This window comes from Mesocricetus auratus, unplaced genomic scaffold (genome assembly GCF_017639785.1).
Source record: "Mesocricetus auratus isolate SY011 unplaced genomic scaffold, BCM_Maur_2.0 Super-Scaffold_100009, whole genome shotgun sequence".
Taxonomy (NCBI): domain Eukaryota; kingdom Metazoa; phylum Chordata; class Mammalia; order Rodentia; family Cricetidae; genus Mesocricetus; species Mesocricetus auratus.
In genome coordinates, this window is record NW_024429193.1 from 67,515,045 (window position 1) to 67,534,107 (window position 19,063).

A 19,063-nucleotide genomic window follows, 5' to 3' on the forward strand; every position below is an offset into this window, starting at 1 on the left:
AAAAATAAATAGGGAAATTTCCCTATTTTCCTGTAAATAGGGAAAAGGGCAAGGGGCTTCTTCCTTGTTTTCATCTCCAAACATTGCAGGACCTGCCCGTGGGAAGGCTACCAATCACCCAGTTTGTCCTGAGAAGAAAAAAGCTGGGCAAACGCACCTGGGGAAGGAAGGAAGGAAGGAAGGAAGGAAGGAAGGAAGGAAGGAAGGAAGGAAGGAAGGAAGAGGGATGGGACAGCAGCTGCATTTAGGGTTCTTTATTGGTGTTGGACAAGGAAGGGCCCCCACCCTCAAGGTAAAGACTGAGCAGGCCGAGCCAGCACTCTCAGGGTCAATACCAATAAATCTTCCTGTGTCTTCGAGGCTCCTGGATCCCCATTGCCTCCATCACATCTTCTTCTAATGTCTTTAGCCGGGGCACATACGTTTTTTCTAGAGCATCTTCCACTGATGTGTCCTTGGGGCCATCTGTTGAGTCAGAGAAAGGACACGATGTTTGCAGACTAAGTGTTGGGGGTGGAACCCATGACCGTGCGCACTGCCAGGCAAGTGCTCTGCCACCAAGCTACATCCTAACCCTCCACTTTCCTTTTCCTCCTCCATCTCACATCCGTCTTCTTCCTGCCCATCCCCAGCTTACCAGTCCATGTTTCAGGGACAATGCCATCTGCTCTAGGAAATTCAGGTTTGGGGATAATTCTCCCAGATCTTGTAGAGACTCGAACCCGCTCTCCTGCCTCAGTAAATCTCCACTGGACCTCAGTGGGTTTCCTGGTAAGTAGAAAAAAATTAGTCTTACTTAGAGCCAGATCTCTTGTATATTAAAGGCAGTGGCTGAAAACGCCTGGGTTACCACCTTTGTTTCTGTCAGGGTTACTGACAGAATTGTGTGCAAAAAACAGACCCCACTGGGCAGTGGTGGCACACACCTTTAATCCCAGCACCCAGGCAGAGGCAGGCGGATCTCTTAGTTCTAGGCCAGCCTAGTCTATAGATCAGGTGCCAGGACTACACAGAGAAACCATCCCCTCACCCCCCAGAAAAGGAAACAGACCCCCTGAGTTCCAGCATATCCAACACACCATTCTCATGTGATAAATGGGTCTGCCCAACACCTATGTGGACTCGAGTTAGAAGCCCTCACCAGAGGCCCCTGTGCTTGCCTGTCCACAGGGTCCACTAGCTTGACCTGGTGATGAAGTAGTGGGGCTTCACTAGGGATCATGGTCCCTCGGTGATCCTTGGTTCTGCCAATATAGCGGAAATGCTGTCCAAGAGAAGGCAATATCAGAAAACAATGTGTGTGAAGGGAATTTACCTACTACTGCTCAGCGTATTCAGCCCAAGCCCAGTGGCACAACCTGTCCCTTAGCGCCAGTTTCCTGTCTCCTCATGCTGCTTTTTTTTTAATATGAAGAACTAAGTATTTTTATTTGTGCACGCCTTTAATCCCAGCACTCGGGAGGCAGAGGCAGGCGGATCTCTGAGTTCAAGACAAGCCTGGTCTACAGAAGGAGTTCCAGGACAGCCTCCAAAACAATACAGAGAAACCCTGTCTCAAAAAACCAAAAAAAGTATTATTTTTTAATAATGCAAAATGCACGTGAGCTTGACTGAAACATATTCGCATATAACTTTCCCCTTATATCCACAACTTGACTGGTGAATCCAGAAGAATGGCCACGATCATCATATGAAGCAGACTATATTAATTAATATCTCCAAAGTTTATTCCAATCCATTTATTTTTATTTTTTTATTTTTTATTTTTGGTTTTTTCAAGACAGGGTTTCTCTATGGCTTTGGAGGCTATCCTGGAACTAGCTCTTGTAGACCCGGCTGGCCTTGAACTCACAGAGATCCGCCTGCCTCTGCCTTCCAAGTGCTGGGATTAAAGGCGTGCACCACCAACGCCCGGCCATTTATTCTTTTATACTCCAAAACACCTTCATTGTGTTGTTTGATGAGATAAACCCACAGGAAAACTGGTGCCCAAGGTCAGCCCAACTTTCAGTCAGTCAGCTCCGGACACAGAACTCGGACTGTGTTGGGGGGAGTGGCGCAAGGAGACGGGCACAGAGCAGTGGACAGCACCATCTTGCCCCACACCCCATGCTGCTCTTAAGGAAAGAGGGACAGATGGGGAAGACGTCTCAATTCTCCATCACCCTTCCACTCACCGTGTTCAGCCCCTCCAAGACAACCCAGTTCCGCTGCCGAATGACTTGGACCACTTTGCCCTGCTTCCCAGCATCCTTGCCTTCTAAGATTTCCACCTGAAGGAAGATGAGAGGACAAGGGCAGGCAGTTGTTGCTCACGAGCCTTCCTGTCTCTCTGTCTTGAGGTTCTCACCATGTCTCCACAAAACAGGTGCCAGTCTTCATCAGAGATGGGCTCTACCACCACTGGGCGCCGCCTGCTCCATGGAGGATTCTTCCTCTTGTCTGATAGGGAGCCTGGACGGCTCATGCCATAGCGGTAGTGGGGAGGGAGAGTGGCTTTGGATGCCAAGGCCAGCAGGGCGGAAAGACGCATGGTTATATGTGAGAAATCTCAGCAGTGACTCAGAAAATTTCTTCGTCAGCTATGAGTCAAGAGAAACAATAAAGATTTGAAATAAGGAAGGCACTTTTGTTTTTTTATTTTTGTTTTATGTGTATTGGTGTTTTGCCTGAATGTATATCTGTGTGAGGATGTTGGATCCCAGGAACTGGAGTTAGATAGTTGTGAGCTGCCATGTGGGTGCTGGGAATTGAACCCAGGTCCTTTGGAAAAGTAGTCAGTACTCTTAACCACAGTCATCTTTCCAGCCCCTTGTTTGTTTTTTGAGATGGTCTCGATATATACCTCTGGCTGACCTAGAACTCACTATGTACACCAACCAGGCTGGTCTTCAACTCTCAGATCCATCTGCTTCTGTCTCCTTCACCTAGTACCAGGACTAAAGGTGTGTATCACCACACACAACCCAAGGAATGTTATCAAAGCAACAACTCTACTGTGCAGTGGACTTCAGATCATTGATTCTTCTCACAAGTTATATGTACAAATGAGAAAACAGTGAGGTTATGTACTATCCATGATAACAAAGCTACTATGAGTCTGGGGATAAGGGGTATTAGTATTCAAACCCTATATGTCTTACTTCAAAGTAAAAAATTCACTAGGCGCAGGGGTGGCGCGTGCCTTTAATCCCAGAACTCATAAGGAAGAGGCAGGTGGATCTCTGTGTTTGAAGCCAGCCTGGTCTACAGAGCAAGTTACAGGACAGCCAGGGTAACGCAGAGAAACCCCGTTTCTGGGGGGCATGGGGGAGTCACTGAGGTCAAGGACCACACTATCTAGCTCCTTGAATTGCTATCTCAGGAGAGCTTGGCACTTAAGATACTTAAGACAGTTATTAAGTGACTACATGAACAGCAGGGCACGAGGAAAACAGCTTATAGTGTCCCTAAGTGTCAGGCCCCAGACCTTCACACAATTGACTCCATCATAGAAATATCATCCAGGCCATAAAACTCAGCACATAAGACAGTACCACCAACCAAAATGAAAACAAAAACCTAATCCATCAAGATCCATAGTTCAGGGAAAGTCTCTAAATGTACGTACTAACCTTGCTTTTTGGTTTCATAGTTCTGCTTCTGGATAACTGTTCTTGTTAACCCAAGTATGTTAATCAGGTTATGTTTTTTTGTGCTAAAAAATTCACCTTGAGAAATGCCTGGGGCTACATTAGGATCCCACACACTCAGGGTAGTCCCCAGTCAGCTAATAAAAACTTCCCATTGGCTTGAACCTGAGTCCAAGCAGTCTTCTCTGGTGGTTACCCCATTAACACCTATCCTACTTCTATCCTCACACAGGAAAGACCCGATCCTCCCTAAGGATAGCTTTCTTTATTAGACTTCAGGACCCCAAGTCTACATTCCAAGGCTGTGGACACCTACGCTTCCTATCTAAGTGTGTGCTAACAGACTCCTAGTTTGGGCAGTGGACTAAATTAACAGATTCCTGAGATAATTGGCAAAAAGTGAGTGCTTTAAGCCAGGGTTACAGCTCCTTGGGAGGCGGAGGTAGAAGGACCACAAACTCAGTACCTGCTTGAACACCTTTGTAAGACCCTGACTCAAAAGAGTAAAGAGAGGGGGCTCAGCATTTCAGAGCATTACTTGTTCCTTTTCCAGAGGACCTGCATCTAATTCCCAGCACTCACATGGTGTATCACAACCATCTGTGACTCCCACCCCAAGGGATCCAATGCCCTCTATAGGCATCAGTCTTGCAAGTAATACATATACAACATGTTGGCAAAGCAAACATTTAAAAAATGAATAGATCCAATTTTAAAAAATGGTAAAACAAGCCAGATGTGGCAGTGTACACTTTAATGCCAACACTTGGTAAGAAAGAACAAAAAGACTAAGTTTGAGGCTAGGCTACACAGAAAAACCTTGTCTTAAATATTTTTTAAAGATTTATTTATTTTGGCCGGGCGGTGGTGGCGCACACCTTTAATCCCAGCACTCGGAAGGCAGAGGCAGGCGGATCTCTGTGAGTTCGAGGCCAGCCTGGTCTACAGAGTGAGTGCCAGGACAGTCTCCAAAACAATACAGAGAAACCCTGTCTCGAAAAACAAACAAACAAACAAACAAATAAATAAAATGTCAGTGGTGAGTGCAGTAGGACATACCTTTTATCCCAGGACTTGAATGGTAGATTTCAGTGAGTTCAAGGCCAACCTGGTCTACAAGGTGAGTTTTGGGCCAGCCAAAACTACACAGTGAGACCCTATCAGAACGAACAAAATAAAATGCTAAGTGTGATGACTCAGCCTTGGGAGTCAGAAGCATAACGACTGCTATGAGTTCAAGGCCAGCCTGCCCTACACAGTAACCTACAGACTAGTCTGAGCTACAAGATGAGACCAACTGAATCAAAACAAAGTAAAAAGGCTCAACGCAGAACGCTAGCCTAGCATGCAGTAAGGTTTCTAAATCGCTGCTGCTAGCCTGGTACCATGCTAAGTAGCATCTCACAGATGCCTAAGAGCAACGCTGAAATTGCTCCTAATCTCGTCCTTGTGTGTGTGTGTTTCAAAAAATTCTTAAGGCTTGTTCAGTCACTGTAGCATCTCACAGATGCCTTAAGAGCGGCGATGAAATTGCTGCTAATCTCGTCGTGTGTGTGTGTGTGTGTGTGTGTGTGTGTGTATGTGTGTAAGAAAGCAGGCCCGGTCACGCCCCCCTCCATCTTTCCCCGGGGTTCCCTACGCAGCTGGATAAAAGCAATGCCACTTCCGCGCTGGGGCTCTTCTCAATACAAGTCACGGCCTCAAGCACTTCCCCCGTCAGACTCACCCGGACCAAGAATAGCTGCAGCCTCCTGGTAAAAAGAAAACCGAGGAGGAGGGCTGTGTCCCAGTTTAAGACTAGGAAAAGGAAGTTACTTCGCGCATCGCCTTCCGAAGACCGTCGGCGTGGAGCGGCCTTACCTTTTCCGAACCTTTCTCTGCACGTGAGTGCACTACTCTGGTAGTCTCCGCCCACCGGATTTCTGGGAGATGTAGTCTAATTGCAGAGCGACGCTCAATAACGAAAGCGCGCCGCTCATCTTGCTGGGAACTGTAGTCCGTCGCTACAAAATGACCTAAAATAGGAAATTTGGCCAAAACCAGGAAATCCCGAGTGTGAGAGGCATGTCGGGAATTGAAGGCGAAAGATTCGCAGGGCACTTTAAATGCTCTGCGTGGAGGCGACTGGGAGTTGTAGTTCACAGAGTACACGGCTCCATTTTCTAGGTGAGATTACAGCCATTCTAGCAAAGGGATCCATTTCTAGGTGAGATTACAGCCATTATGTCCGGGCTCTTCTCTGTTTGAAGGACCTGGTGAGATTAAAAACCTCTCCCACCTAACACTAGATGAGCTAGCTAATCATTCTATGTACAGTGGAGCGTGCTGGGAGGTTCTCATCGTGCCCACCTCATCAGTGAACTGGCAGGCATCCCTAGCAAACTGAGCACTGAGAACAGATGTCCTGATGAACTCGTTCTTTGACCACTTTCTCCCCTGTCCGCCCTGATCAGATCAAGTATGTTTTCTTTCGTTACTATGAGTCTGGTGGTGACTGCGAGCACTTTGGGTGTAAACTGTCCGGTCTGTAATGGCAGGGGCTTGCTTGTCAGTGGAATAATCAGTGACTAGAAGACACTGAAGAAGTGACCTTTGTTCTTAGAATGTGAATAACTAGGAAAGGCTTTCTGAAGCCATCAGCACCGGATGTTTGCCATTGACCTCACACCTGCACCTCTAAGAAAGCACCCACTACTGTTTGATCATTCTAGGTCTAAGGCTTTCAAAGTCCCGGACCCCAGCCTATCCCCTAAACCATCCAACCTCCCAGCAAGATGAACTTGGAGCCCATCTTCTCTACTGTTGTTTTCTGAGATAGTGTCTCATGTAGCCCAAGCTCTCCTCAAACTTGCTAGTTTCTGCCTTCACTTCCAAGGTACTGGGGTTCCTCATCAAGCCTGGTTTATGTGGTACTTCCAGACTGGACCCCCTAGGGCTTACTGCAGTCTGTATTTTTTTTTGAGATGGGTTTTTCTGTGTAGCTTTGTAGATCAGACTGGCCCCAAACTCAGAGATTTGCCTGCCTCTGCCTCCCAAGTTCTGGGAAGGCTGTCCTGGAACTCGCTCTTGTAGACCAGGCTGGCCTCGAACTCACAGAGATCCGCCTGCCTCTGCCTCCGGAGTGCTGGGATTAAAGGTGTGCACCACCAACGCCCGGCTTTTTTTTTTTTTAAGATTTGTTTATTACATATACAGTGTTCTGCCTATACACTAGGACACCGGATTGAATTGTAGATGGTTGTGAGCCACCATGTGGTTGCTGGGAATTGAACTCAGGACCCCTGGCAGAGCAGTTAGTGCTCTTAACCTCTGAGCCATCTCTCCAGCCCTTTTGTTTTCTTTTCTGAGATGGGGTTTCTCTGTGTAGCTCTGGCTGTCCTGGAACTCACTCTGTAGACCAGGCTGGTTTTGAATTCACAGAGATCCACAAGGTGTTCGCCACCACAACTTGGCATGCCTCCATAATTTTACGTGTAGCAAATGTGTACTGTTGTGCCTATGGAGACCAGAAAGTGCAGGTGTTGGGTGCCCTAAGACTGGAGTTACGCCGGGCGTTGGTGGCGCACGCCTTTAATCCCAGCACTCGGGAGGCAGAGGCAGGCGGATCACTGTGAGTTCGAGACCAACCTGGTCTACCAAGCGAGTACCAGGACAGCCTCCAAAAGTCACAGGGAAACCCTGTCTCGAAAAACCAAAAAAAAAAAAAAAAAAAAAAAAAAAAGACTGGAGTTACAGGGAGGTGAATGCTGAGACTAACCAGGAACTGCACCTGCCAAAGCATCTGCAGCTTCAAGTGAACTTTGAAATTAAGTCATAATTCTTGCCCAGAAGCCTTGTCTTATTTACTGAGACAAGGTCTCACTATGTAGATCAGGCTGGCCTTGAGCTCAGAGATCCCTACACATCCTATAGTGCTGGGATTAAAGGTGTGCACCATCATGCCTGGCTAAGACAAGCTGCACCATGGCTAACAACCTAACTAGCATTAAGTGGTTAACTTATCCTCCCTAAACTTGCTCTTGCAGGTCCAAGATTTTTCTAGAACCAAACCACTTCTCTTCCCAGCACTTTTGGAGACTAAGGTAAAAGGATCATGAGTTTGAGACCAACAGGGAGACCCTACTTCAAAAACAAAAACCAGGGATGGCTATGTAGACTTGAAATCTCAGCACTTGGGAGATCTGCTTAAGGTCATCCTCTGCTAAAATCCTGGGTTACACAAGACTGTCTCAGACACTTTCCATGATCATGTGTGGAACCTCTTCACACTCATTTCTTTTTGAAGTACTGGAGATTGGACCTAGGTCTTCAAGTGTCTATATCTATGTATCTGGTCTCATGTGTATCCCAGGCTAGTCTAGAGTTTGCTGTATATCTGCAGATGACTTTAAAATAATTTTTAGGTTTTTTGTTGCTTTTCGAGACAGGATTTCTCTGTGTAACACCTCTGGCTGTCCTGGAACTCACTCTATAGTGAGTGGCCTTAAACTCCAAGATACACTTGCCTGAGCCAGGCAGTGGTGGTGCACGCCTTTAATCCCAGCACTCGGGAGACAGAGGCAGGCGGATCTCTGGGAGTTCGAGGCCAGGCTGGACCAACAGCCTCCACTACTGAGAAACCCTGTCTCGTAAAACCAACCAACCAAACAGAAACAAAAACAAACAAAAAAGATACACTTGCCTATGCCTCACCAGTGTTGGGATTAAAGGCATGGGCCACCACCGCTCAGCTTAAAATGATTAAGCTTTATTGGCCTGGTCAGATAGCTCAGTGTTCTAGGAATTTAGCAGCATCACCGTATGAAGGGTAGATATTAGAATGAACAGATGCTTTTTAGTACTTTGACCTTGAAGAATCCTTGTGGAAAACAATGATTGTTTTGCTGGGGGTGGGGGGGCAACTTTGCAGCCATTCCATGACTTTGGTCACAAGATGCCTCAGACACACCTGAGGCTCTCCGCATTACCGTGTATTGCAAATGATACATAATAAAGGACTAGCATCATACGAGGAAGTGATGATCTCCTTCAGTAAGACATGTAAATTAATTATGGACTTTGGTATGAGGAAATATTTTTGGCTGCCACACAGGTTTTAAAATTTCATCTTGGAGTCCCTTTTATTTATTTATTTTTTGGTTTTTTGAGACAGGGTTTCTCTGTGGCTTTGGAGGCTGTCCTGAAACTCACTCTGTAGACTAGGCTGGCCTCGAACTCACAGAGATCCACCTGCCTCTGCCTCCGAGTGCTGGGATTAAAGGCATGCGCCACCAACGCCTTCTTTTTTCAACAGATAGCTCAGTGGGTAAGGGCACCTACCAGGCTCAATCCTGGGTCCCACATGGTGAAAAAGAAACTGATTCCTACAAATTGTCCTCTGACCTTCACAAAGGTACACAAAGTAAAATAAAAATTTAGATTTATGGGTATTTTGCCTCCATGTATTGTATGTACCACATGTGTGCCTGGTACCCAGGGAGGTCAGAAAAGGTGTTGGATCCCTTGGAACTGAAGTTATGGATGGTTCTGTGCCAGTGTTGCTGCTGGCAACTGAATCCAATTTCTCTGCAAGAACAAGTGCTCTTTAACTGTTAAACAACTCTCAAACTACCATATAGTTTCCTTTTAAAAGATTGATTTATTTTGATTAGGGATTTATAAAACTCAGCAAAAACCCTGAAAAAATAGTGGTACCACATCCCTAGAGTGGTCAGAGGACATCTAGAAGTCAGCTCTCTGCTTCCACACTGTTGTGGTGGGAAACAGACCACCCGATGAGTCTAGGTGTACACCCACCCAGCTGAGCCCCACCCCATCTCCTGCTGGGGATTATACCTGTTTTACTGTGCGTACTTGAGAACCAAATTCATGGCTTCTGATTTAGACATACTAGTCAATTATTCTAGCAACTGAGGTTTGTGTCTTTATGTATATATGCTTAGTCCCTTAAACCCAATTTCTTGTGCAAAATTGTGTATACACGGCTGCCCCTGCCCCAGACATGGTCTTTTTGTACAACCCAGGTTGGTATTGAACTTGTGATCTTCCTGCCTTCCCACTGCTGAGAATACAAATTTATACTACCACACCTGGCTCAAAGATGTTAGACCAGCTACTGAAGAAAAGGCTCAACAGGCAGAGGACGTGAGTTTTGTTGCCAGAGCCCACAGCTATTCACAACCATCCAGTTCCAGGGGATCCAATGGTCTCTTCCAACCTCCTCAGGGATCAGGCTGGCACACACACGCACGCACGCACGCGCACACACACACACACACACACACGCACACACACACGCGCGCACACACACGCACGCAAAACACTCATAAAATATACCTAAAAATTAATAAAAATGCTTTAAGTCCTCCCAGATGCTTGCAATGGTAGAACGGATGGTGTGGGAATGGAGGTTGAGGTTCCTCCCTTAACCTGAGGAAGAGACTCTGGTTCTCTCCTGTTAACCCACTCAAAAGAATTAGTCAGAATCGAGCCGGGCGTTGGTGGCGCAAGCCTTTAATCCCAGCACTCGGGAGGCAGAGGCAGGCGGATCTCTGTGAGTTCGAGACCAGCCTGGTCTGCCGAGCGAGTTCCAGGACAGCCTCCAAAGCCACAGAGAAACCCTGTCTCGAAAAACCAAAAAAAAAAAAAAAAAAAAAAAAAGAATTAGTCAGAATCCAGGATAGTAATCAACAGTTTTATTTTCCTAGAACTCAAATTGTCTATAGTTCTCAGAGCTACACTTCCAAAGCTACAGTCAGCAATTTTTCTTCAGAGCCCAAGGGAGGGATAGGAGTAAAAGAGAAGAAAGGGGACATAAGAAACCCCAGAAGAGGCTGGGAGGCGGCACTTTTCCCTGTATTCAGTGGGCTACAAACTGGATGTGTGACAATGCCAGAGGACCAACTCTGGAAGGACATCAAAGCCCCGGCTCCAGAGTCATCAACTCCAACAGAGGGAGCCTCCTGTGTACCTCGGGAAAGGTCAGTAGTGGGGGCACAGGAAGGGCTGGGGTTAGCAGGTTGTTTTTTTTCTTTTTTGTAATTTTCTTTTATTAAAAACATTTCCTAAAAAATGTGTCTTTTTCCTTTATGTCTGGGTGATCTATCTGACTAGAAGCTGGCCTTGAGCATTGTGAGAAGAGGAAAGAAGGCAGCAGGGTCTCCCCACGTCACCCCATCTCTGACCTGAGATCTAAAGAGAGACATTTACTCAATGCAAATGGATGAGTCAACCTTCAGATTATCAACTCTCTCCAGGTCCTTGGCCCTAACAACTTGGAAACTCTGAAGTCTTAAATTCCTTGAACCCTGAGGTCAGGAAAAAAGTTCACCAAGGATTTATGGATGGGAGCCTGTCTCGCACAGTGTCCCCTTTGCTTGAATTTAGGCAGATGGGAAAATAGGTGTGGGAGCAGGAGACAGGAGCTCAGGAGATGCCACTCAGAAACCCACACTCAAGTTTATATTTCATCACCCCACTCCTGCCCCAACCCAGCCCAAAGGTCTAGAATGCCTGAAGAAGGAAGGGCAGAGGTGGAAACAGCAGCCCAGACCCCAACACAAGCCCTAGGAGACATGTCTAAGGAGATATAATGGCCCCATTTCATCCCAGGGCGCATGGCCCTGACCCAGGTCACAGGGTACAGGGACCTGGAGGTGAGGGCCAAGCCAATCTCCAAGGGTGGTGGGCTGAAAAAGGAGCAAGTGAGTGAAGGAGGAGAGTGGGTTGGGTGGGAAAAGGGTTCCCAGTTTGCAGGCCATGGCCAGTTTCCCCAGTAGCACCCAGACAGCAGCAGGAACGGGGCAGGGGCTCCTCTTGAAACATTGGTGGCTACAGGCTGCAGGGGAGGGTTGGAGGGAGAAGGGTTAATGGTGTGGCCTTGGTCTGGCCTTACCCCAGCCAGTGCAGGTCTTCAGGGAGAGCCCACCCAGCCTCCAGGAAGGCTGACTACTACTGCAGGCCTTGTCTGCATCCTCCTCCTCTCCAGAAGCGGCTGAGCCCTCCCAGCCCACTGCCAAGGTCCTCACTCACCTCTCATGGTCTCTGACGCCCTGGGCCTCAGCCTCTTCCTTGGTGGCCTCTTCCTCCTCCTCTTCCTCTGGAGGAGGTCCCTGGCCAGAGTCTGGCTCAGAGGGGGTGCTGTTCTTCTCCACCTCCACAGGTAGGGGCCTCTCACCCTCCAAGGTAGCCGGCTCCTTATCCTCTTCTTCAGGGTCTCCTGACTCCTTAGGACGTTTAGGGGAGTCCTAGGCAGATTATCAGAGGACATCAACTGAGGCTAGAGACAGGGGTCAACAGCTAGCCTCCTTGTGCCTGTACTCCTCCTCAGGGGTCTCTTTTCCGGGTGATACTCACTGTCCTGCAACCCCAGAAGTCCTGTGCCCCATTCTCATTTGGATGCCCAGAAACTAGGAACCAGATTTATACCTCAGCCGCAGGGCCACAGGGCCCCAAGCCCACAGAAATGTTGCAGGGCAATCCTGGCAGTTACCTCCAGCATGTCCCCTGCTCTCCTCTTCAGCGTCCCCTTGTCATTCCTCTCTTTGGCTGGCTCGTCAATGACCAGCTTCCCTTCCTCGTCACTGCTGCCCTCTGCATTGCCTTTCTTGTCACCGTCACCCCCAGGGGCTTCAGGCTCCAACTCGGGCTCTTCCACACATCGCTTTTTCTGGGAGGACTGTGGTGGAGACAGCAGAGGCTAAGTGGCACCAGAGACCAGCCCCTCCCCAGCCACCCCCTTCGACACTCACTCCTTCCTTTGCCCACCTCTCCCCCCACCCCCGCCCAGGTGCCCAGTCTCACAAGTGATTTGAGACCCACCTCTGTTGGATTAGCCCTGGGGTTAACCCACAGGCCGGGCAGGCAGGGCTCTGTGCAGGAGGGGGGAGGGCTGGAGCAGGAGGCAAAACCTCGGGTCAACTTCTCCCAAAGGGATCTGGGACCCATTCCCCACACCCCCGCTCCCCCCTGCCCTCCCGCCTTGTCCTGCCCGGCTCACAAGAACCTCCTCTTGGAAGGCTATGTCCTCTTAATGATGGGCCCAACAAAGGCTTAACCCACTTACCGCCTCCATCCTATTCTTGCCCTCAAAGCCACTGACTGTGAGTCACCCCACACCCCCTAGGTCCCTCTTGCAAGAAGTCCCATCTCTACCACCCCAGAGAGTCTGAGATTCTGAGAGCTAAGCATTGCCTGTGGGCAAGGCTCTTGGAGCCCGCAATACACCTGGCTTTCCAGGGCTTTGAGGGGGCAACTAACTGCTCACCTGGTAGCCAGAGGCCTTGACTGTAGGGTTGTTCTCGATCTCCCACAGGCCTTCGCTGAACCCTTTCCTCTTGTTGGGCTTGCCAAACTTCTCCTTGGATTCCTCGTAAGGGAAGAGGTCTTTGGGGCCCAGGAATGCCCTGGTGAGAGATGGGAGACTATGCTCTCAAGCCCCAAGCTGCCCCCAAGCTAAACACCAAACACGGACAGATATCATCACCCCCCTCTCCCCACAATGGTGTTCCCACAGTGTCTCACCCGCAGCCCACTAGCCCCTCACTCACGTCTCGTGGGTCCCAAAAAAAAAGACTTGGTATTTATTGGCTGTTGATTTCACCGCAGCCTCAGGCATCTCATCAATCTGGGGCAAGAAAGGAGAGAAAATGTGAGCTGGAGTCAAGGCCACCATTCTGGGGCATGGTGACATTTGTATAAAGCCAGGCAGAACGAGACTCCAGAGATTTCCAGAGATTACCCAATTTGCAAAACATTCTCAGTAGTACAACTTGTCCAAATTAGACAGGAAAGCCTAACAAACCCAGGGCTACTTTCCTCCCCTTTACGAGAGAACATCTTCTCCTGTGTCCATCACCTCTGCTACTCCCAAGACCAATACTGCCACTGCTTTATATTTTGAGACAGCCCAGTCTAGCCTCAAGCTCAAGACCCTCCTGCTGCAGCCTCTTATGGGTATGTACCCATCCCCGATTACAAAATTCAAAGCATCAAATCTTCCAACGCTTTCTCTCTAGTGATCACAGCCTGCTTCGTCTCAACGAGAAACAGAATCTCCCCCACCCCCCACAGGGTTTCTCAGTGTAACCCAGGCTGTCCTTGAAAAGTCAGCTAAAATAAGTCTGAAAAGTTTGAAAGCCATTACTACAATAAGTCAAATCTTTTTACAGATGGGGAGACCGAGTCCAGGAAAGACATGCCCTTCCCAAGAAAACATGGCACATGTAGCTTTGGACCCTGTCCTGGCACTCGCTCTGTAGACCAGGCTGGCCTCCAGCTCACAGAGATCCGCCTGCCTCTGTCTCCCGAGTGCTAGGATTAAAGGTGTGCACCACCAACGGCCCGGCTCTTTCCTTTTTTTTGAGACAGTGCTTAATTGTGTAGCCTTGGCCTTGAACTTAAGAGATCTGACTGCCTCAGCCTCCAGAGTGCTGGAATTAAAGGTCGGCGGCACCACCACCATCCTGCTCTCTTATTTTTATGTGTATAACAACAGTCCCTGAAGAGGATGTCAGATGCCCTGGGACTGGAGTACAGGGTTTTGTGAGCCGCTATGTAGATACTGGGAATATAATTCTGGTTCCAATGACCAAGGTCAGTACTCTTAACCAGTGAAACATCTTTTCAACATAGGCCTCATTTCTTGAGGAGATCCCTTGCCCTATGACCCAGGAGGAATTCTGCAGCTAAGTGCTGAGGTCTAAGGTCAAGTTCGAAGTCAAAAGAGAACAGCTAACTGGTCAGCCAAACTTAAATCTAAGTCTTGGAAGCCCAGGCCAACCCAAGCTGTTGGAGTAGGGACTACAACTCCCAGCAATCCTTGCAACAGCCCCAGATGCCCGCCCTCCTCCCAGAGGCCAGGTGGCCATGTTGACTGGGGCTGCAGACCCAAACCTTAGAGACAGACCATCAGTGGTTAGAGAAAGAGGGTGCAACTGGGGCACTGGGGAGACAGGGAGGCTGAGTGACTAGCGTAAGTCGAGCGGGTATGACTCGGAAGGGTATCTTGCCCCAGTTTTGGAAGTCTTCAGGCTCCTGGGCCCCTCCCCCCTTGCCCGGTGGCCTCTGAGGACTTCGGTCCAGCCCCTCCCCCTAGGAAGGCACAACTCAAGCTAAGCCCAGCCCAACAATCAGGAGATGCTGGAGTGTGGGAACCTGGTCGAAAGGCACGCAGTTCCCCCACAACCGTGATCCCCATCACTATGACAACTCAACCCCGCCCCCCGGCCACTCAGCAACCAGGAATGCGGCCACCCCTCCCCCAAGGCCTTCCATCCAGGACTGGGGAGGAGGGGACACTAAACACACACACCCCACCCCCCAGGGCCGTAATCGGGCACGAGGCTCTTGGACCGAACGCGAAACCAAGCTGGGTTTGGAAAGCAAAGGGGGAGGGGGTGGGGACAGGGGAGGAGCTGAACAGGATACCTGTTATCAACTAGCCCCCCCCCCATCTCAGAGGAAAGAAAAAAGAAAAGAGGGCCTCCAGGGTTTAAGAAATCCCAGGAGACAGGCAAAGGATGACGGTAGCAAGGCTCTCTCTCTCTCGCAGCCTGATACCTAAGCCCGGAAGGGGGGGTCCAAGCTGAAGTGCTGCTGGAGTGCCCACACCCCAGCCAGGCAGTGCTGAGCTTTCAGTCTGGCGATACACGTGTAAGGAAGGGAAGAGAGGAGACTCCAAAAGAAAGCGGTGGAGGCCGGTTGGGAGGCGCAAGGCTCGCTCTCTCCAAGAACAAGGAGACAACTGGACACCCAGCTTCCCATGGGGAGCAAACAACAGGCAGAATCTAAGCCGTGTGGCAGGGGACCCAGGAGGCCCATGTGGCAGGGGACCCAGGAGGCCCATGACTGCCCAGTCCCAGAAACGACTGAGTGGAATGAGATGAGAACTCCATCGGTCTTGCCAGCTCCCTGCTACATAAAGGTTGGGTGTGGAGGAGCGAGCGCTTTAGGCCTTTTCCTTAAGAGGCTCAATCCCAACAACCCTGACCATTTTATGTAGGTGCAGCAGGCAGGGCTGGGGAATGGGAGTGCTTTCTGCTCAACAGCACCTCCAGTCCCCTCCCCCACCAGAGAGGAGCAATCACTCGAGTAGCAGCACCCCACCCCTCCAGCTCCAAAGCAACTTTCTTTCCTGGACTTGGATGTTAAGGGAGGTTCTTCCATGGTGAGTGAGGTTATTACGTCTCAAAGAAGTCTGTCCTGGAACTCTCCCAGGTGGTGTCTTTATAGCTACACTGACTACACTCTGAGCTAAGTGAGTCAGGGTGGGACCAGACTCGAGGGGATCTGGAAAGCAATTCTGAACCTTCTTACCATTCTGGCCCACTCCTTTGCATCTGCCTGTGTCCATCAGACAGGCCCTAAACACCAGAAATCCCATCCTGCCCGGCCAGAGGCCTTTGAATCCATTTGCAGCCTTCAGAGGAACAGGGAGAACTGAACACCGTTGCCCACAGCACTCAGAGTCCAAGCAGGTCCAACATCACTGGGCATTTAGGAAAGCTAAGAACATACGAGCTGACCGACACACCCATGGCCTGGCTGACTGACCTAGGGGAACCAGAATGCCCAGGACAGCAGGAAGCTCAGACATCGGGCTGGGAAGTAAGTGTGGTCAAAAAAAAAAAGGGGGGGGGGAGGAAAGAGAAGGACTAAGGCAGCCCAGGAGCTTCTCCAGGATTGAGAGAGGGGAAGGAAGGCACCCGGGTGGGGATCTCAGGGCTCCTTGTTAGTGCCTGGAGGTCACAACACCTTCTTCCCGTCAGGGCCTGCTACCACGTGGCCCCTATGTCTTCAGTCTCAAACTCTGGGTCTTTTTAGTCTTCCCGTCACCCATCCCCAGAAGCAGCAAGGGAAGCGAGGTCCGAGTGGCGGCCTGCGTCCCGGCTGAGGGCTCTGGTCACCCGGAAGCAGCCAGACTCCCCTCCTGCCCCAACTCAGGAAGAGCTCACACAGGTTCTAAGGAATTGGGGGCAGGGGAGACGACGACTCAGTTTGTCCATTTGGGAGCCAGAGGGGAATGCCTGAGAGGTGATAGCCTTGGGTGTATCCCTCCCCCTAAGTGTCACAACCAAGCCAGGCCAAGTGTCGGGGCGCCCAGCTCTTTGAGACCTATTCACAATCATATCTCAAAGGTCCAGGCCTCAATAAAGAAAGAAACTGTCTCTGTCCCACCCTGCTGTCCTGGAAGCTGGTAGTGGAAAGAAACTGATGGTGTCCCTGCTCCACGGGGTCATCAGAAATCAGAGGGGCTTTCTCACAGGGAGACGAGGCCTCAGGGAGTAAGACATACCTGACGATCCCTAGATCCACATTTCATACTACTTCTCCTTCCTCAGGAATAGCTTACCACTGAGTTTTGTCTCACCCCCAGCAAGGAGCAGTAGAGACCTGGGTTCAATTCTCACTCTGCCCATCAGTGCTTTGGCGTCTGGGCCAAGAAGCCAATGGATCAGAGGGTGCAAGGGTAAAGCGCATTCACACACTCACACACACAAACAGCCTAGCTTCAGTCAGGCCCTTGAGGCCCTCCTAAGGCTCTGGAAAGTGTCTGTCGTCTCTCCCTGCACCTCAGGCCTTATCAACCCATTTAAAGTTGCAGAGAGCAAGGAGCTCAGGCAGGTGGGACTGTAAACACTCCTCGGGAGGGGGAGGGAGAATGGAGGGCCATTTGGGTTTTCTCAATGATCGAGTTGGCCGGATCCCTTGAATAGTAACCAAAAGCATTGAGGAACTTCCCAGGCTCAGAGCCGTACTGAGTCAGAAGAACAGTCAGCCAAAGCCTCAAGGCAATACTGCTCCGGGCCCCTCGTCGGCCTTTTTGCGCTAGGATTTTACTTTACACAAGTCCCACACCCTAAGGGGCTGAGTCATGCCCTCACCCAGTTCCAAGGGCCCCTCTACACTCACTCTGAGAAGTTACCAGAAGCACCCACACACTCACTTAACCTTTTCCTTGGAGGAAAGGTGATAAACACATGAGGCTTTCGGCCCCACCCTCCCACCTGGCCAGGTGCTGGAATGGGGAAGGCCCTTCTGTTGGCGGGTTGGAACAACCACATGGCTGACACGGGCCTCTTGGCTCGAGATGCTCAGTGGACGGATGAGGAGGCATCTGGGTCTCCCCACAATCCCCCGCCTCACCAAGGTGATCATTACTGGACCCCCCCAAGCACGTAGGCCCCTGCTGCCTACAGTTCCAAGTCTGAGATGGTAGCATATGGAGGGATGTTTTCGTAGAGCTGAGGGCTAATGGGTTGTGGCAGAGTTACCCAGCTAGGCAGACCATTTCTTAAGTCTTCCCCCAATCACTCCAGACTTCCTACAAAATGCTCAAAGAAAGTTTGCTAGACGCCAGCCCTACCTATACTTAACCCTCTGTGGACTGGGACCCGTTTGTGCAATCAGGGCAATCTGAACTGGAACCAACTACCAATGGAGACTCGGGGCTCGAACGGAGCTCCCAGAAGGGGTTGGGAGTCGAGGCAGAAGGAGCGACACGCCGCCGGGCCGCTCCCCGGCCGTGCGCCCCCAAAGCCTCGGCCAGTAGGAGGGTTGCGGGCGGGCTGAGCACGCGGCGCCGCCCGCCAGGTGCCGGGCCCCGCCGCCTCCGTTATGTAAGCGGTGGTGGGCTCTCACCAGGGTGAGCAGGCCCGGTGCCCCTGCCCCTCCACCCGCTCTGCGCTCGGCGGCCGTGCCCTTCCGAGCGTTATGCAACCGCACCAGGGCCCGCGATGGCCCCACTGCTCACCCGAGCTGGCCAGTGTGGGTAACCCTTCATCTTCGCAAACACCAGGTCCCCGCATTTGTACTCCTTCTGCCGGTTGGATCGCGACATGGCGGGGCCGCGGGCGCCCCGGGCTCCGCGCCGAGACGGGAAGCGCGAGCCCAAGTTTGCGCGTGCGGCGGTTGTGGCGCCGCTGCGCTCCGGCCCTCGCGCGGCCCCCGCCTCGATGGTGGCCCCCGGCGCGAGCTCCGGAGCAGCCACGGCGTCTGCGCCCGCGCGCCGCTCGGACGGGGCGGGCGCGGTGGGCAACGCTCGGCTCGGGGTGCGCTCGTGCGGTTGTTTGTGTTTGAAATTCAATTGCTCCCTCCTCAGCGCGAGGCCGCTTCCTCCACCCCCCGCGGCCCACTCCTCCCCTTGCGCTCCCGCCCGCGGCGGTTCGATGCGCGCAGCCCCTCGACGCCCGCTGCCTGCCCGGGCCTGGCGCCCAACCTGGAAGCCGCAGGCGGAGCGCAGCAGCACAGGCCTGAGGAGTGGAGCGCCGAGCTCGCCGAGCGGGCTTTGTGTGCGGGCGGGTGGCGAGTGCCTGCCGGCAAGGAGCGAGCGCCTGCTGGACAAGCTGCACGTGCCCCTCCCCTGGCTCCGCGGGGCGCCTCCAGCCGGAGCCAGGCGAGGCCTACTGTGGCTGTGGGGTTGCGCAGTGTCC

General features: G+C 51.1%; 2 protein-coding genes across 4 annotated transcripts; both read right to left on the minus strand.

The window, feature by feature from the left end:
- Nucleotides 1-239: 239 nt before the first annotated feature.
- On the minus strand, nucleotides 240-5,587 carry Mrpl24 (mitochondrial ribosomal protein L24). Of its 3 annotated transcripts, XM_040752528.1 has the most exons (7): nucleotides 5,359-5,497; nucleotides 4,692-4,789; nucleotides 2,351-2,582; nucleotides 2,178-2,273; nucleotides 1,161-1,264; nucleotides 638-768; nucleotides 240-465 (listed from the first exon to the last, which is right to left on the minus strand). In XM_040752528.1, exons 3-7 carry the CDS (start codon nucleotides 2,531-2,533, stop codon nucleotides 329-331), a joined length of 651 nt encoding a protein of 216 aa, XP_040608462.1. In that variant the 5' UTR covers nucleotides 2,534-2,582; nucleotides 4,692-4,789; nucleotides 5,359-5,497; the 3' UTR covers nucleotides 240-328. The 3 variants fall into 3 exon arrangements, with proteins under 3 accessions (XP_040608462.1, XP_012976003.1, XP_005080161.1); XM_013120549.3 differs by lacking the exon at nucleotides 4,692-4,789 and having other exon boundaries at nucleotides 5,493-5,587; XM_005080104.4 differs by lacking the exon at nucleotides 4,692-4,789 and having other exon boundaries at nucleotides 5,359-5,494.
- A 4,725-nt stretch (nucleotides 5,588-10,312) lies between these two features.
- Nucleotides 10,313-18,721, minus strand: Hdgf (heparin binding growth factor). The gene is made up of 6 exons (XM_005080102.4): nucleotides 18,385-18,721; nucleotides 13,181-13,257; nucleotides 12,898-13,036; nucleotides 12,124-12,309; nucleotides 11,664-11,878; nucleotides 10,313-11,469 (listed from the first exon to the last, which is right to left on the minus strand). Exons 1-6 carry the CDS (start codon nucleotides 18,469-18,471, stop codon nucleotides 11,463-11,465), a joined length of 711 nt encoding a protein of 236 aa, XP_005080159.1. The 5' UTR covers nucleotides 18,472-18,721; the 3' UTR covers nucleotides 10,313-11,462.
- Nucleotides 18,722-19,063: the final 342 nt, after the last annotated feature.

Bases quoted from the DNA above. Each gene is read 5' to 3' on its own strand.
- Mrpl24 (XM_013120549.3), bottom strand. From the start codon at position 2,533: ATGCGTCTTTCCGCCCTGCTGGCCTTGGCATCCAAAGCCACTCTCCCT. The intron at 2,274-2,350 runs GTGAGAACCTCA...ATCTTCCTTCAG, and splicing joins ACCTGTTTTGTGGAGACATG to GTGGAAATCTTAGAAGGCAA. The intron at 769-1,160 runs GCAAGCACAGGG...TCTACTTACCAG, and splicing joins CTAGTGGACCCTGTGGACAG to GAAACCCACTGAGGTCCAGT.
- Hdgf (XM_005080102.4), bottom strand. From the start codon at position 18,471: ATGTCGCGATCCAACCGGCAGAAGGAGTACAAATGCGGGGACCTGGTG. The intron at 13,037-13,180 runs GTGAGTGAGGGG...ATCTCTCACCAG, and splicing joins TTTTTTGGGACCCACGAGAC to GGCATTCCTGGGCCCCAAAG. The intron at 11,879-12,123 runs GTAACTGCCAGG...TAATCTGCCTAG, and splicing joins GAGCAGGGGACATGCTGGAG to GACTCCCCTAAACGTCCTAA.